The sequence below is a fragment of the Populus trichocarpa genome, chromosome 15 (genome assembly GCF_000002775.5).
Source record: "Populus trichocarpa isolate Nisqually-1 chromosome 15, P.trichocarpa_v4.1, whole genome shotgun sequence".
Lineage (NCBI taxonomy): Eukaryota > Viridiplantae > Streptophyta > Magnoliopsida > Malpighiales > Salicaceae > Populus > Populus trichocarpa.
The window spans coordinates 974,577-992,793 of record NC_037299.2 but is presented as its reverse complement, the minus strand read 5'-3'; the positions used below and the strand labels follow the sequence as shown (position 1 = coordinate 992,793).

The 18,217-nt window shown below is 33.3% G+C and overlaps 2 protein-coding genes across 3 annotated transcripts; both read left to right on the top strand.

Moving 5' to 3' along the window:
• Positions 1-665: 665 nt before the first annotated feature.
• On the top strand, positions 666-8,364 carry LOC7464551 (uncharacterized). 2 transcript variants are annotated; one of them, XM_006374044.3, is made up of 5 exons: positions 666-1,628; positions 4,052-4,835; positions 5,427-6,792; positions 6,885-6,968; positions 7,612-8,364. In XM_006374044.3, exons 1-5 carry the CDS (start codon positions 1,082-1,084, stop codon positions 8,248-8,250), a joined length of 3,420 nt encoding a protein of 1,139 aa, XP_006374106.3. In that variant the 5' UTR covers positions 666-1,081; the 3' UTR covers positions 8,251-8,364. The 2 variants fall into 2 exon arrangements, with proteins under 2 accessions (XP_006374106.3, XP_024442108.2); XM_024586340.2 differs by having other exon boundaries at positions 1,515-1,628; positions 3,966-4,835.
• A 3,974-nt stretch (positions 8,365-12,338) lies between these two features.
• On the top strand, positions 12,339-13,929 carry LOC7475202 (uncharacterized). Its single transcript, XM_024585898.2, has one exon. It carries the CDS (start codon positions 12,660-12,662, stop codon positions 13,737-13,739), a length of 1,080 nt encoding a protein of 359 aa, XP_024441666.2. The 5' UTR covers positions 12,339-12,659; the 3' UTR covers positions 13,740-13,929.
• The last annotated feature ends 4,288 nt before the right edge of the window (positions 13,930-18,217 follow it).

Below are 18,217 nucleotides of genomic sequence, written 5' to 3'. Positions count from 1 at the left end.
CCTCATTTTATGATTATTAGTTGCTTTTCTATTATCATTTTCTTAATTAAAATTTTTTATCTATCAGATTTGATCCTAATTCTTTTGATTGTTATTTATTTTATTTGAAATAATTTATGGAATTATAATTGTTTTTAATTTATTCATCTTTCAACTTTTTTATCTATTAGATTTGATCTTTATTATTTTAATTTTTATTTATTTTATTTGAGATAATTTATGAAATTATATTTTTTTTCAATTTTATTCTCATTCAACTTTTTAATTTGTAAGATTTGTTCCTTATTATTTTAATAAAATTAAAAAATATTAACAATTTATTTTCCAGCTTATTTTTCATGACATAACCAAACACTAAAAAGTGTTTTCCAATTTATTTTCCATAATATTACCAAATATCAAAAAATAATTCACTTTTTAAGAATTTATTTTTCAAGGAAACTACTTTTAAAAAGAAATTATTTTCCAACAAATAAACGGGGCTAATGTGTTATATTTCTCAAAAAAAGAATATGGAAAGATCAATAATGATCTCTTAAAATTACAATATTAAAAAATATCAAACATAAGGAACTGAAAATAAATAAAGTGAAACTTACGAGGACTAAAATATAGTTTACATAAAACCCTCTCTATCCAAGGTCTTCTCCAACTCCAAGTCACTCATCAAACACAACACAAGGCCCTCAAATTTATCACACACAAAGAAACACATGCGTTTTTCCTCTGCTCTTCAAAATCACATAAACCTCTATTATTCCAAATTTATCCCTAACCGACTTCATATCCAGTCTCCATTCCTCTTGGTTTTCTCGTAATTTTCACAAACTCCCATCCCTTTCTTGCACCGCATCCCGCCGGCGATCTGTCTTCTCCGTTTACGATAAAAATCTCTCTTAATCAATTGCAGTTAGGGCTCGTGACTTACTTCTAGAATCTTCAGATTTTCAAAAATTAGGGTTTGGTTTTGGATTCGATTAGCGATTGGTAATCGACGATTTTGAAAAATTAGGGTTTTTACAGTTTCGATTTTGTTAGGGTTTCAACTTCAAAATTTTGAGAAGTCGGGGATTTAGTGAGGATGCCGAGAAGTTCCCGACACAAATCGAGCAAGCATAGCTCGAGAGAGTATTCAGATTCGGAGAAAAATTCGAGCTTGAAAGAGAAAAAGGCGGCCGCTGCGGTGAAAGAGGAGAATATTAGCAATAGTAGCAGTGTTAGGGTTTCGAGCGAGAAGAGAAAGTTAGATTTGAAGGAGAATAAAGAAAATAAGGAATCTTTAAATGGGGAATATGTAGAGGAATATTCCTCCTCTTCGTCAAAGAGGAGAAAAGATCGAGCAGAGGAAAATAATGATAGGTGGAATGGTGGAGAGGATGAGAGAGGGGAGAAGAAGGGGAAGGAAAAAGGGAGCGAGGAGAGGTCGAAGAGTAGGAGGAGGGATGATAGCGTGGAGAAGAAGAGTGAGGGAAGGTATAGGGAGAGTAGTAGAAAGGAGGAGAGGGAGAGGGAAAGGGAGAAGGAGAGGGAGAGGGAGAGGGAAAAGAAAGGAAAAGAGGGGAGAAGTGAGAAGCGGATTGAGGTTGAGGAGTATTCGCGTGGAGGAAAACAAGTTTCTGAAAAAACTGGTAAGGTAACAATGGGTTGGCTTGTAATGGTTGGAATGTGTTCTTTGAATGTCGGATGTGGGTGTTTGTGGATCTGTGTGCTGATTTTGTTTGCTGTTTGTTAAACTACAAGAATGCTGTTTTGAATTGTTAGAAGTGATTGCTGGAAGTTTTTTTTCTTCTTAATGAAACAAGGGAAAGTTTAGTTATTTGTGGTCTTGGAGGGCTCAATTTAATAATGCGTAGCTTTAAGGTTTCTTTTCTTTGTGAATTTTACTTGTGCTTGTTGAGTCACCTCTACCTGGCCTGTCCCTAGAGTCTTGTGTATTGAAGTGTCTTTAATAAGTTAAAATGATTTAGATTCTACTAGTTGAAGAGAATTTCTAATCAATATCTGGAATTGGTTTATGATATTTTAGATGTACATTTAATAAGGATTTGAGTGTCACTCATGTAATAAAAATTGTTTTTTTTCATTTTCATTTTGGTTTAGACTGAAATGTGAAATTTCTCCTTTTGAAAATGGATCCGCAGTGATTATGAGAAGAAGGCCTGCATTTAAGGCACATAAGAAATCCAGATTAGAGTCTATGATACTTGCCTGTGCATACGAGACAGTCCTTGTAGGTGTAAGGAAAGGGTTTCAAATGCTTATTCTCTAAATTGTTATATGTAGGGTATGGAAAATTGAAAATGGACTTGTGATCTGTTAATATGGTGATCTCACCTTCCCTAGTTTGTTAAGCTATGCACACAGATTTAACGTAACTTGCTCATGTTTTTTGTGGATGATTTCTAGTTATTTGATGATAGAAAAAGTTGACAGTAGAAGAAAATATATCAGTACTTCGTTGCCCGTTACATGTACCCCTGGATATGGTTGACCATGACACAATTATCCATATAACATTGAGTGATTTGATCTTCAATCCAGTATTTCTGATCTGTACTCTTTTAAGTACTTCAGATGCACAATCCATTTAACTGTGGGTATGGATTTGAGAACAGAGTCTTTTCTCTTCCAGTCAACTTTTAGTGTCCTTACAAGATGTTTGGTAGAACCTAATGGAGTATAATTGAATGCAATGGAAGAAAAAATTGGTGCTTGTTTCATTCTTCATTACATTACTCCACACTCCATCATGTTCCCCAACATATTTATAGTGTTTTTAAAAATCCTATTTGATTGAAGTTGTTTTCTTGGAGACAAGGTAATTAAAGTATTTCATTTGATTTTACCTATACTGTGCATTAAGAAATTACAGTTATGTGTAAAATGAGTCAATGAAGATATCATGGATGGCTATTTTTTTGGTATCAAGGCCATTTACTTCCACTCCTACTCAGTGAATGTGTTGTCTACTTTACCACTTTAGCTGGAGTTTGTCAAGTCCTTTGACATTCAACATGTATTGAGGGACCTAGGGAGTTATTAGATTGCTTGAAATAACTGTAGATATCATGCACGGTTACCTGTTTTCTCAATTGGTTATTTCAACCTGACATGGTTTTTCTGGTGTATTTGATGCGCAATCTTCTATTGCATGTAAGCTTTGTGTCATTTGGATTCCTCTTGAAAAGCAACAGACAGTTGTGGTGATTGGAACATTGCTGCAAAAGATCTCTTGTTTATACAATTTTGTTAAAGACTTTATGATATATCTCCGTAGATGAGTTTGGAATGTTAAATTATACCTGTTATCTGCATCTTCTTATTTTAGTTAGTAATAGTTTGGAACAAGGTGAAATTTTCCTCTGTATTTTCACATTGTTGTTACTGCACCTTATTCTTCATGTGGGTTTCAAATTGCCTTGCAAATTTTTGTTTTCTATCTTCTTGAAGTGCTTCTTAAGAGCTGTTACTGATATCTTCCAAGTTATTATGAACAAGGATATCTTTCCTATCCTGCATTCAAAGAGAATATTTTATGAAGTAGTATTAGATTAGATTGGAAATACAGTAATTTGGAGAGGAGAACATAGAACATGTTTCTTTGTGCTATTTTGTTGGATTTAGTGAAGCACTCCAACATATTTCATATTGCCTTCATTTGTTTTCCTGAAATTATGAAATGAATGTTGTTGACAATCTTGTCTTGGGTGTTGGATGGTTTAATAATGTGAGGAGGGAATATCCAGTCACTTTAATAATGCTTAGTTTGTCTTGATTAGATATACTGATAGGCACATGTTTTATTGTTACATCATGTTGGCTATGTGTCTACATGGGGGCTTGCTACCTGTTTTTGTCATTCCAGCAGTAGTGGTGGTATATCTTTGATTATTTATTTATAACCCCCTTCTTTACACATAAGCAGCCATAATGTTTTACTTTAGATGTCTGTACACTTCTTGCAGTTGGGATATCATGGTCCTGTTGCTTAATCCGCTTTATTTCCCCCCCCCATCTTGGCTGTTTACGTGTTGATTTATGCTTGTGGCAGCAAATGATCAATTGCGAAGTCCTGAATCAGAGAACCAGTCTGATAGACGTATTAGGAGAAAGAGAGATGATTCTGTTGATGGGGATAAGCAACAGGATGATTGTGGAGATGTAAATGGAAAACGCTTATCCTCAAGGGAGGATGTTGTCAAGGATGGAAAACCAAAGGATGAGAAGCACAATGATGATAGATATAGAGACAAGTACCATGAAGACACGGGCAGGGAAAATAGGCATCGAGATGATAAGCAAAAAGATGAGCGTGGTACAAGAGATAACATCAGGTCTGATGAGAAGCATGCAAGGGATGAGAAGGATGGTCCAGAAATTCGGAAGAAATCTAAGCCACAAGACGGTGAGCGTGAGCGTGATCATGATCATGAGTTTGATATTGTCCGTGACCGTGATCATGATCGTAATCGTGATAGGGAACGAGACCGTGATCGGGACCGAGATAGGGAGCGGGAGCGAGACCGTGACAGAGACCATGAACGTAATCTTGACTATGACGGGGCACATATTGATGATCGTAGTGCCAGATACAAAGATAGCAGGGGAAGGAAAAGATCTCCTGAAGATCATGATGACTATAATGATACTAAATCCAAGGGTATAAAGGCACCTTATCCTGACATGGAAAAGAAATCTTTGAGCAGTGGGAGAGTTGAGTCGGATGACAGGGGAAGGTCTCAATCACGGCAAGCCCATCTAGATAATAATGTTAGCGGTAATAGACGGAGGACTTCCCCAGATACCAGTTCACATGGGGCTGTTGAAGAGTACAGGTAACTATCAATATTTCTTAAATTAGTGAAGAGATAAAATGACAATTCCAAATTGATATTTTATCTTTTGGAAATTGTAAACTTACAGACATGTGCTTTAATTCTGCTTGTGAAGGTTGATTTGATTCAAAGATTTCTTTTGTATATTAGAACTGCTGCTCTACTTTGCTTATGACAAAATTGAAGAGCCATTTATTGGTGTAATAGATTGCAGTACTTTTATGTCAAACTCATGTTCACTAGCATGTGTGAATAAAATAAAAAAAATGAAATCAGTCTATTTTTATCTAAACAAGTATATTTTTATCTTTTTGTGGAGTGCTAGGGTTCACACTTCTTAGGCGAATATTTTATTTCCATTTTCAGTCATTTGCTTCACACTTTTAGTAGTAGGTAGATTGCATTCATGTATAATAAAGAACCTATCTCTCTGATTATTGACCTATTTCTAAGATTGATGTCCTAATAAAATTATTTTTATGTGGAACCCATTTCAATGATCAAACAAAATTTTATAGTTATTTACTGCTCTTAGGTAATTTCTTGAATCAAACTGGAAGATGGTGATGGTTTTTATTTTTTCTGTTATAGGCATTTCAAAGCAGAAGAATCAAAGTACAGGGATGCTGTGATTGAACAGAGGTCGAAAGCAAGTTCTTCAAGAGAGGCTACTGATTTCCCAGTAACATCAGAGAGAGCATCCAAGTATAGGTCTTCTGATAAACCTATTAAAATGGATGATGGCCATCCGGGTGAGTTGTTGATTGAGAGGTCTTCAAGTTCTAGAGCTTCACCCCGGGGCTTGGTTGACAGATCCCCGTCATCAAGCCATGAGCGCAGATATGCAAACAGAACTGGTGTCAGGCACAGTGTTGACATTGAAGAATCAGCGAGGAGGAGAAGTGGTTCCATCAGTGCTAGAGATTTGCCCTCTGCTGATGACAGACTAGGTCGGGATTTACCTTTGGAGAAGCCTCTATCAGATGAGTCAACTCCAGCTGATTCATCCTTTTATAATAGAACTAATCAGAACAATTCTGCTTTGATTCCTCCACATGCCTTCAGGGGTGGAGGTGGCAGCCCATCTTTTATGGGTTCACTAGAAGAAGATAGTAGAGTTAACACCCGCTACAAGAGAGGAGGCGGTGATCCCAATCTGGGAAGAGGTCAAGGAAATGCTTGGAGAGGCACCCCAAACTGGTCTTCACCCATGCCAAATGGCTACATGCCTTTCCAACATGGGCCGCATGGAGGTTTTCAAGCAATGATGCCCCATTTTGCATCTCCACCACTGTTCAGTGCCAGGCCTTCTATGGAAATTAACCACTCTGGGATTCCTTACCACATACCTGATGCTGACAGGTTTTCTGGTCATTTGAGACCACTTGGGTGGCATAATATGATGGATGGGTCAGGACCTTCTCAAATGCATGGATGGGATGGAAATAATGGTGTGTTTAGGGATGAACCACATGCATATGGGCAAGAATGGGACCAGAATAGGCATCAGTTGAATGGCAGGGGGTGGGAAACTGGCACTGATATATGGAAAACACAAAATGGTGATGTGAATATGGACTCGCCAGCAGCTTCTGTGAAAGAGGATTTTCCAGTGCAGGCACCTATGGAGAATGTTTTGGCTGGACAAGTAGGTCACCAGTCGCAAAATGAAAATACTCATCAAAAGGTCCAAGCAGAAATTGTAGAAACAAAGTCAGCTGTTGCTTCAGCAAAAGAATCTTTGAGGTCTATGCCTAAAACTACCCATGAGAAGATGCCTGATCCGCCTAAACTGCAAAGTAATGATAGGAGTCATTTTGCCCGTGCTTATCTCTCTAAGCTGGACATTTCAACAGAACTTGCCAGTCCAGAGTTGTATAGCCAATGTATGAGTTTGCTCAGCATGGAGCAGGGTGCAAATGCTGATGAAGATATTGTTATGCTCGTAAACTTGAAGGCAAGAGACTCTATCTGTCATGCATGGCCTTGTATGTGTATGCGTACCCTGTTCTGTTTATAATTTATTTTTATGCTATTGTGATGTGACAGGATGGTGCAAGAGCAGTGCCAAAAAGTTTCGATTCCATTTACAGCCTTTCACTTCTTCCTGCCACAAAAGATTCTGTTTTTCAGGTAAAATCATTAGGGATTATATAACAAATTATTTGTGATTAGTCTGTGCTTGTTTGTGAATCCAGTCATGATCAATTGGAGTCATTTGAAGAAGCACGGTGATTTTTTTTGTGACCTTCTATCTACTTATTTTTGCTTGAGGGAAATAACCAGGATTTCCTACTTAAGTGGAAGCAAAAATTGCTTAGGCGTATAGTTAATGAGAGTTTGCAGCTTGTGATGCCTACCTCTCTTTTGCTGCTAATTACGATTGCTAGATCTGTTTTTTTCCAACCCATGCATAATTATTGTTCATATACAGAAATATCTTTCAGATATATAAGTCATCTTGCCACTGTGTTAATGAGGATAATGCATACTCTATTGAGATCTGGTAAAAAAATAGGGGAGAGATTGGATGTAGGATAATAACCAAAGGAATGGATGGTATATAAAGCATGATCTAATGGATTTGGTCTGCACTTCTTTTTGTTGGTGTTGCAACATTTGCATATGGCTGTCATTTCCAATCTGATTCTGTCTAACTGCAAACAGTATTGACTTGGTCTTAACTTTATTTTTCATATTATGATTCTCAATAGTTTTTAGATTAATTCTTAAGTGCCAATTCTTTCACTCTGACATTCTGGTTCCATCCTTGCAGAGAGCCATGGATTACTACAAGAAGGAGAGAGTAGGTCTGAGGGGCTTGCCAATTGTTAATGGTGGAACAATAAATGCTATTTCAACTACCAAAGTAAAAGATGAGCCTATTGATGATGGGCAAAAAGCAGAAGAACCGGTTTTAAATCAGGATGAAGAAATGCATGACGTTCCAAAGCTGAATTTAGATCAGAAGAAAGCTGAAGATGTTCCACTTGCTGATACCCATGAGGAATCGGTAGAACTTGTTTCGAAGGATTATGCTCAGGCTCGCACCCCCTCCCAGGATTTTCCTGACCAAGCTCTTAGTCAAGATAATCTGGAAAAGCCTGTAGAAATTCCTAGTGGTAATAAGATTGATGGGGTGCCATCTGAGCCGGGCAATTCAGAAGGTGTAGAGGGAAGCATCCCAAGCCCTGATAATGCATCACAAGCTTCCTCCATTTCACCTGCTGAAGGTGTAGAAGATAATGCTTTGCAATGTGCTGAAGAAGGGCGGGGGTCTGGTGATGCAATATGTGGTCCTTTATTTTTTTCGGATGATTCTCTCAAGGCATCTGGGGCTTTGATGCCTGGATCAAATGAGTCTGAGTCGGTAATTTTAAGTCGGATACATCATTCTCCTGAAAGTACACATTGAGACAATTTCTCTATGTTCTTTAATGCGTTTTGCGTAAAAGTTATTGTTTGCTTTCCCAATTTTTGTTGCTTCTCTTTTTATCAAGGAATAAAAGGAAATCTGCTCTTTGGTTCCTCTGGACAGGGGTTTTGTGAGCCATTCATGTCATCTGCCAATTACAATTCCATGCTTTCTTCTCATCTTCTTCCAGCTTGCATTCATTGTGCTTCGATGATCAAATGTTTGACATCCATACTAGAGGCCTGCATCAAATAATTTATCTTTCATTGATACAAGGTGAGAATTTTAGGTTGATTTGCTTAAGATCTGACTGCATATGCACATCGAGTTTGTGATCAGTTGCATTGGAACATTCTCGGGTGCTTTTCGGCATCACTGTTATACACGTCCTCGGAGAGCTTGGACGTGATATTGCAATGATTCTTAGAAGTTGGTCAATGTCATGATATTCACCGTGTATTCTGCTAGTAGTAGGTGGTGGCCCAGTGGTAAAAGTTTGGGACCAAGAGGTTTGCTCTCTCTGTGGTCTCAGGTTCGAGCCCTGTGGTTGTTCATATGGTGGCCACTGGAGGCTTACATGGTCGTTAACTTCAGGGCCCATGGGATTAGTCGAGGTGCGCGCAAGCTGACCCGGACACCCACGTTAAACTAAAAAAAAAAAAAAGTAACTGCATTTTCACTCACTATGCACACAAGCTTTTCATGCCCATTATACAAGATGGTGAGTGGCTATGGAAAAGAGAAGTGTTTTCTTTGTTTTGCGCCCCCCTCCTCTCAATCCTCCTAACATCAAAATTGGTAGATTTAAAAAGGAAAAAATCGAGGAAAAAGAGATACAAGGAGGGAAAACAAGGTATCCACCAGAATAATAAGAAGCTCATGCAATTATGATACACTAAACTCCTCCAAGGTCCCTCGTGCTTTATCCATGTTTATAATTAACCAACGACAAACATTGCAGACACAAATTTATTGACACTATTCAGTGTAATGGCGTCTTTGCTTCTGTTAACAAAAATTCAAATACAGTGCTAATTAATCATTAAAGAATTGATTGAGGGTATGTGTTTCTTTAATCACATTAAAATGATCTAATTGCCTTTCAAATCATACTAGCAAACAAGAGTATAAATGTCTTTTTATTTTTTTTAAATATAGTAAAATGACATATTTATATTTGAAAAAAATAAAATTAAAATTAAATCATGTGTTTAGAGATTTTTTGGTTTTTTTACTCATTTGTTTTTGTTATTATGAGGTTCATCAAGAGCATTTTAGTCTCTTAACAATGTTTAATTATTAATTAAATTGAAAAAATTGTTAGCGCATGCCATGTACGAGCCAATATGTGATTTGTCGCCAATGAGACTGTTGGCGCGTGCCATGTACATTTCTTGGTTGCAAAAAATGCCTTTCTACCATTTTGTTAGAAAAGTTGCCATGCCCTTTTTCTCACAGTGCAACACATGTCAGTGATCATGGAGTGATTTATCGTCAATGAGACATTCTTTTCTCTTTCATCCCTTGAAAATAAAAGGTTGGTCCTCTTTGTTATTGATATTTTAACTCCAGTTCTTTTTCTTTTGATTTTTAATTTTATTCTTGATCATTTTATAAAAGTTTTATTTATTTTCAATTTTTTCCATCAATTCCAATTTTCACATATATTATGCTTTTCAAATTGGTCGTTATTCTTTTGATTTTTAATTTTTTTTGCCCTTTATAAAAGTCATACTGGTTCTCAATTCATCATTAAATCCAAATTTATGGTCCCTATTCTTTTTTTTTTTTCCTTTTGTTAAATTTATTTTCATTTTCAATTTCACCCTTCAGTCAAATATGAAATTTAATTTGCATTTTAATTTTAATTTTATTTTTTTAATTGCTATTTTTAAATCCTTTTGTATAATTGAATTTTTTTTTCATTTTCATCCTTTAATATTTGATAGAATGAGAATTGAGCTTCGTGTTTTTTTCATATAGGATGCTTTGGGTCTGATGATCCTGGTCAGGAGTTTGAAAAGTTAACATGGGTTGATATTTTTTTATAAAAAAAAATAGGCTTTAAAATTCTATTTATTTTTCTATCAGGTTATTTCGATCTTATGGTATGGGCTGCAGGTTTAGCGAGATTTCCCGCGTTGGCTCAACCTTGATTACCAGGGTTATAAATTTGTCATGTTAACTCGGGTTTACCAAGACCGATTTATTTAGGTCTTTTTTTTTACCCAATTTCATCATTTCATATTTAATGGGTTATGAATTAAGTCACATCATTTGTCCCCTTTTAAAAACATGTTTTCCCCATTTCATTCTTCCAGTCGGGTCTTTGACCCATGCCGCGAATTCTTTTCCTTTTTTAAACTCCACTTGCAGCACCTGAACATTATTTTTTATGTAATAATATAGTACGACCTCATAGTGAAGTATGAACACCAGAGCTAATGATATCTAATAACACATACATCTAAACTGATAAAAGAATCATGTGACTTTTATATTTTGATGCTACTAGATCTTAATGTTAATAGCATTGTAATAAAACTCTAGTTGGTTTCGATAAGTCAACCCGACTCATTAACCCTAGACCGGTTAGGTTTCATGTCAAACGAGGTTGAGTATTAAATCAAACCTTTTAGATTTGATGGATCAACCCGCCACTTGATCTATGAATCCTTCCATGTATATTTATTATTATTATGTCTTTAATTTTTAGTCCAATTTCTACTAGTTTTTTTTTACCATTACCTATTATACAAATTAACAAATTTATACATGTCAACTATATATAATATACAAATTTATTTTTTAAAACCGTGTTTCTCCTCCAAACTCTACTTGAAAATTAATATCTTTTTATTGAATATTCCATACATAAATATTTTGATTTCATTTAGAGGGGAGTTTTTGGTTATGAGGTTCTTCATTTTTGACATAAATTAATTTATTGATATTAATATTTAATTACTTTTAAAGTGAAAATATAAATTACTTTGATTTTTATTTTTTTATATATAATTTTCATAAAAATGAGCTTATTATCAATGATGATAACTTAGAGGAAATTATATTTTTATATATTTATGTAAGCTTATGCATAATTAAGCCCTTTATGACTTGGCAAATTCTTCCTTATTTACAAAAAAGAACTAAAAGCGTATATATGGTCAACACTTTTTTAAAAACCTAAACACCTAAGAAATGATCGAATTACATGTTTAACTAAAGTTTGTCTAATTAAAGTTTTAACTCCAAAATTAAAACAATAAGTAAAAAAAAAACTATTGGCTAATTTGAATTTTAATGAATGATTAAAATATAATCATTTCTTCCTATATTAATTATCTTTGAATCATAGGAATGGCAGTAATGTTTTTTTTTTTAAAATTTTTTGCGATAACTATTTTATACAGATTACACCAAGAAGAAATTTAATCTTAATGTAAAAATAAATATAATAATTAATGGTTAATTTGAATTAAGGCTAATATTCCCTTAATTAAAGTGTTCAACCAAGCCCCATATCCGTGGAGCTTTAACGTTGGACACCAAGAATCCAAATCCCATGTGAAGTCTCTAATCCCTTCAACAGAGGGACAAATCTAGGATTATTGAGACATGGGAATCAATTTTATTTATTTATTTGTATAAGAAAGTGGAGAAACAAAGAAATAATTAAAACATATCAAGTAATATATTAGTTAATAAATACTCACTTTTTCTTAAGGATTGGACTTTGACATTTCTCTAGGAAAGAAGATCGAACTTGAAACAGACAAGGAGAGCTAAGTTCCTATCTTTGGAAGTTAAAATATTCAAACATATTGATTAATTTATCAATTTCGGATTTTTCCCTTTTCTGATTATTGATTATTTTTATTTTATTTCTTAAATAAATAATTAATTTCATGTTTTATTTTACTTCTAATCGATCAAAATCAAACGCATACATACAATGTATTTAAAACTCAAAATCGAAATTAATGCTCACATTATATTACATGTTAAATTAAAATATTTCTACAATTATGATTGGCTATTTCTTTTCTTTCATTCACTTGGATTTGTCGAGTTATGTATTTTATAGATTTACCCACGAGAATGCTATACGATGACGTGACAAGAGCAGGATGGTCGTTAGCAGTTGTAACAGAAATCCCAACAGGAAAAGGTTTTGGTTTCTACTTGAAATGAAACTCTTTTTTTCTCCCTTTCCGTTATGGTTTCTACCTTGACGACGTGAACAAAAGCGGCTGTAGAAGCTTCATAATATTCTGACAAGGATTTACTCACAAATCAAACTCTATCCTGACAAGAATTTACATCAAGTACAATGCCCTCCCTCTTTTCTTTATAAATACTCCTGCAGGCTTCAAGTCTCAAACACAGGAAGCAAAAGCTTAGTCACCATGAAAAACATTGATTCTTCAACGTTCAAAGTCGAAGAACGCAAGAAAGAAAGCGAGGAGGAGGTGGATGTTTTGTTTGTGACTGAAAAGGATTTGAAGGATGGAAATATCGATATGGATGCTAAGGTGACTGGCTTTGATGCTTTAGTGGCGGTTTGCCATATTGCTTATAAGAAACTCAAGCAAAAGAAGAGGGAGGAGAAACAGAAAGTGGATGCAATATTTGGGGATGGAAAGATAGACGGGCCGGTGAGGGAGAAAGCTCTTAAAAAGCCTGCTGATTACTTTGAATTAAAGAAGAAAGAAAGGTTTGCGGGAGAGAAGCTACTCAGTTCTGCTACCAAGAGCGGTGGGACAAGTAACGGGGGAGGAATATTGAGGCGGAGATTTAATAAGGTGAATGAGCCTATGTCCGACCAGGTTCATGATGGCTTTACTACTAGGAAGAGAACTTCTGAGGAGAGGCCTTCTTGTTCTACGGACAGGTATAAAAGGAATGGTTTTAGACAAGGAATTATGACTGGGGTTAGTGATGGAGGATGGAACCAAGACTTGTTTTTGAGAAAGGATACCGTTTTCAAACGATCCTACGCTCACAGCAAGTCAAATAAGAGATTGAAGGAGGAGATGCCAAACTGTGGTCTTGGCTCACCAGCAGAGTTGCCTCAAGAAGTCAAGGAAAGAATTGCTTCTATGAAAGGCAAAGATGTGGAGTTAGTGGTGGACAAACTGTTGTATGCAACTGACGTGAACGCTGGCAACAGTCGTCTGTCGATCCCTCATAGACAAGTTATAGCTAAGAATTTCTTGACAGATGAAGAGAAGAGGGCTCTTATGGATGATAATTGTCTGAAAGTAAAGATTCTTGAACCCTCTTTGGAAATGGTTAGTGACATGAATCTCAAGCAATGGAACATGTTTAAGGAGAAGGGCAGTGTTAGTTCATCATATGTGTTCATAACACATTGGAATTCTCTAAGGAGAAGAAGTAATTTGCATAGGCAAGACAGAATTCAGGTTTGGTCTTTCCGAGTAGAAAACGACCTCTACTTTGCTCTTGTTAAGGTTGGTGAAAGATAAGAAGAACGAAATTGTTCTAACAGAAGCAATACCGGTTCATCAACTGGTAGCCATGCTGGTGTGGTTGAATATGCGAGTCCTAGTTTAAGAGAAGGATTAGAAGATGGTGGCGGCGGCGGCAGTAGTCAGAATGGAGAAGAAGATCCACCGTATTCTGCTAGTCTGCTTGAAGATGTTGATTAACAACTTAATCTCATACCCATGATGTGGGAAGCTTTTTCTTCATCACTTTATTTCTGATATCCTTGTTTTTTCCTTTCGATCTTTATAGTAATTAATAAAGAGCAATTGTGAAAGTCGGATTATATATGGTGCAAAGTTTTCAGATTTAAATGCTTCGCCAATTTATCATTAGATTAGATTTTTAATAACTTGATTAATCTAAGTAAAATAAACATTAAAACTTTTTTAAAAATTGAAACCATTAACTGAAAAGCTACAACGTGCTAAATACAATTTAGTTTACATTGTTTATATTCTTACAAAACATTATAAATATATTGTTTATTATCTAAAATAACCCATTTTAGTCCTCAAAGTTTTATTTATAGTGATTTAATTATAATTAAAAACCAATTATTTTTTATTTTTTAGGCAAGTGTGAAATTGAAAGAAATGAAAAAGGTATACCAAACATGAATGTTGTGCTAGAATGTTTTTTAAAAATACATTTAAGTCCTTAAATTTTAAAAATAACACAAATTATATAATTTAGGTCCCTTGAGATTTCACAAAAAATAATTTTAGTATAAAAATATATTTATAGTATTTTTCAGTTCTTGAATAGAAAAGTAAAAGAGAAAAGTCGTTATATGATTAACATCGTTCAAAATATAAGAAAAAACACAAAATCTAAATGTAAAAAAAAAAAAACTACAAACAAGAATGAAAAGCTCGTGAAATCTCCAAGACCAATTATATAGCTTATTCATCCATTTAACCATAACAGACAAATCAAATTCAAAGAAGAACTTACCTCTAATAAAACCATCAGCCAAAATGGTTAAACTTTAACATGAAATTCCTTCTTGGGTTTTCAATTTCAAGTACTATCAGAACTAATATTGTATAGCTGGTAAACCATTGTTGCTGATGGATTTTTAATGGGCTTCCTACCTGGACCAACAACTCGATGGCACATGTCTATCCTACAACATAAGACACTAGATTGACATCAGCTTAATGCATGCTTATCCTGTCTACATAATTTCTTTTTTAATTACTCCATTGCCTCAGTCGAAAATAGGATATAACTAGTGCTAATTTTTTCTAGTATAAAAAATATTAAAAAACACTAATATCCAAGATCTATAAGTTTATTTGTAAAGATAGATCTAAAAGCTTCATGTCCGGCTGCAACGCTTGATCCAAAAGTAATATTTATAATACAAATAATAATATTTTTAATATTAATAATAATATTAAATTTGTCTGACCCAAGTTCTTATAGTTTTTTATCCATTAAAATCAAATTTATGATTTTTCTTCGATAGTAATAATATTTTTTTAAAAACTTATTAATCATAATAATAATGATAACAATAATAATAACAATAAAAATTATACTAATGATTATAAACGTGGGTCCGGTGTCCCAGCCAAACCCAAGTTTCTGGGATCTGGTTCCCCTAATAATAATAATAATAATATTTATAATAATAATAATAATAATAATAATATTAAACTTGTTTAACTCAAATTTTTATAGTTTTTAATCTATTTAAATCAAATTTATGGTTTTTCTTCGATAATAATAATATATTTTTTAAATTTAATAATAATAAAAATAGTACCAATATTAAAAATAAGAATAACACTAATAATCATAATAATAATAAGAATAACAACAACGACGAGGACGACGACAACAACAACAGCAACAACAATTTTTAATTTTACCCTTCAAATCAAATCTATGATTTTTTTCAATAGTAATAATTTTTTTTTAATTTATTAATAATTATATTAATAATAATGACAATAATAATATTTATAATATTAATAATAATAATAAACATGTCTGACCCAAGTTCTTATAGTTTTTAATTTTACCCTTCAAATCAAATCTATGGTTGTTTTTCAATATTAATAATATTGTTTTCAAATTTATTAATTATTATATTATCAATATTCATTATAATAAAAATAATAATATTTATAATACAAATAATAATATTTTTAATATTAATAATAATATTAAACTTGCATGACTCAAGTTTAAATGGGTTTGGATACAACGCCAGGCCCAAGAGCCTTGAGTCCGGCTACAACACAAGATCCAAGAGCCTTGGATGTAGGTTTGGCTGCAAGGTCGTGTCATGAAAGTGTAATAACTAAATAGAAAAAAAATTAATATTAAAGAATGAAATCAAAACGAAAAAAAATTAATTGAAAAGGAAAAAAAAAGAAAAAAAAAAGCAAAGCACTATTCCAATGAATAGTGCTTTTACGAAGAGGGGTACAATAAAATTCCCTCATGAGATCATGATAATCTAATGAAAAGTAAATAAAACAAATGATGAAGTTTAATTCTCAATCAAATTGATATTAAAAGATGAAATTAAAAGAAAAAAAACTAATTAAGAAAAAGGAAAAAAAATTAAATCAACGTCAAACTAGGTTAACCCGTCAAACCTGAGATTCGTGTCATGAGAGTGTAATAACTACATATATATTTTTTAATATTAACAAACTAAAAAGAAAAAAAGATTAATTAAAAAAAAAAACAGAGAAAAAAACAACAAAAAAACCTATAACTAAAAGTATCAGCCTTTTTACTGTGGATTGCACAATGCAATCCACATTAAAAGGCTGATCTCCTTTAGTTATAGTTAATTATACGTTCTTTTGATGAGTTAAGCCATAGTTTTTTTCTTAAATAATTTTTAAATTTATGTTTAAATTAATATCACTTCTCTGTGATTTTTTTTTCTATTTAATTTTTTTGGATAAAGTTTTTTTTTAATATTGTTGTGTGTATTTTCACATAATGATTTTTTTTAACATCATCCCCTCAGGTTATGTTTACATTGTTTAATGTTTTGAAATTTGTTTATCTTAGATTGCTTTGTCATATGCAAAGTGTTTGAGGAAATTCTTATATTGAAGTAGAAATCAATTTTATAAAATAGAATTTAAAATTATAGAAATTTTTTGAAAGAATAAGGATTACAATAAACAAATAAAAAAATAAAGCCTTTTCATTTTCACACTAAAAACTTTAGGTTGGTTCCTTAAGTTTTAATTTACATGTATTTGGTCTTTTTAGTTTGAATATTTATATTTTGATTATAAACATTATTTGTTGCACATTTTAGACCGTAGTAGTTGAAAGAAAAGAGAAAACATTGTCAAAAAACAGGAAAGAGAGAGAAAGCTTCTTAACTGCTACATTCTACTGACATAAAAGGATGACAATCTTGGTATCATTGATTTTGTATTAAAGAGGAGTTTCGTGAATATAACATGAAACTTTAATCTACAGAAAAATTAGATCAAATTAAGCTTAGCAAGGTTTTTTTTTTTATTCTGTTTGATTTTGAGTTTTTTTACTAATTAAAGATTTTTTTCATGTGGGAAATATGTTTATCGAGCATCCTAAGATTTTTTTAAGTGTTTTCAAGTGAAAACAAGTTAAATTTTTTTTGGAAGTCTGATGTGATCCAAGCACCAAAGGATCTATTGGAGGTTCCGGTTGGTCCAGTTACAAGGCTTAGAGCTAAGAGGTTCAAAGAGACTTTCAATGGATTAATCTTATTCATGTTCAAGAGAGGCTTGTTGGTGAAACCAAGACCATTACACAAGGATTAGGAGAAGAAGACTAGATTCAGACAGTTAGACCTTTCACTATCTTTTTTTTATATCATAACTTGAGCTACATGTTGAATTTTAAGGTGATTCCAATTGGGATGGAAACTAGACTTCTATACCTTTCCAACGGTATATGGCACGCCTTCTAATTCTTTAAGACGAGAGAGAACCATCTGTTTGAAGTTGGACTTTGTTGCTGCTAGACAAAATGCAGAAATAACCGAACTTGTCTTATTAAATTAGTTGGGCTATTAAACTTTCTTTATTTTATGAGAAAACACTTGTTTGGGTTTCAGACTTATTTATTTTATTTATTTAATTAGTTTGGGCTAGTTTTAGTGTGGGTTGATTATTATTTAAATTGGGTTTATATATGACCCATTAGGAAAACTAGGGTTTTTGGCTTGGGTTATAAATACTCTTGAGAATAATTTTTAGCACACTTTCTTTTAGCTAATAATATTCTGATTTTTGCAGACTTTTGGTTGTCAATTTTGGTTCTTGATTGAGCTTTTAACTCTTCAAAGAATTGACCAATCTTTACTATGAATCTACACTTCTTTTGCTCATCTCCAGGTGTAGGCGTTGTGATTGGGTTGGTTTATAGTCTTGTTGCCTTGAAGCATGTCTTTCATTGTGTTAAGCTCATCCTAATTTCACCAAAATTA

Coding starts and splice junctions, on each gene's coding strand:
- LOC7475202 (XM_024585898.2), top strand. CDS start 12,660: ATGAAAAACATTGATTCTTCAACGTTCAAAGTCGAAGAACGCAAGAAA.
- LOC7464551 (XM_006374044.3), top strand. CDS start 1,082: ATGCCGAGAAGTTCCCGACACAAATCGAGCAAGCATAGCTCGAGAGAG. Junction 1,629..4,051: donor ACAAGTTTCTGAAAAAACTG/GTAAGGTAACAA, acceptor TGCTTGTGGCAG/CAAATGATCAATTGCGAAGT. Junction 4,836..5,426: donor GGGGCTGTTGAAGAGTACAG/GTAACTATCAAT, acceptor TTTCTGTTATAG/GCATTTCAAAGCAGAAGAAT.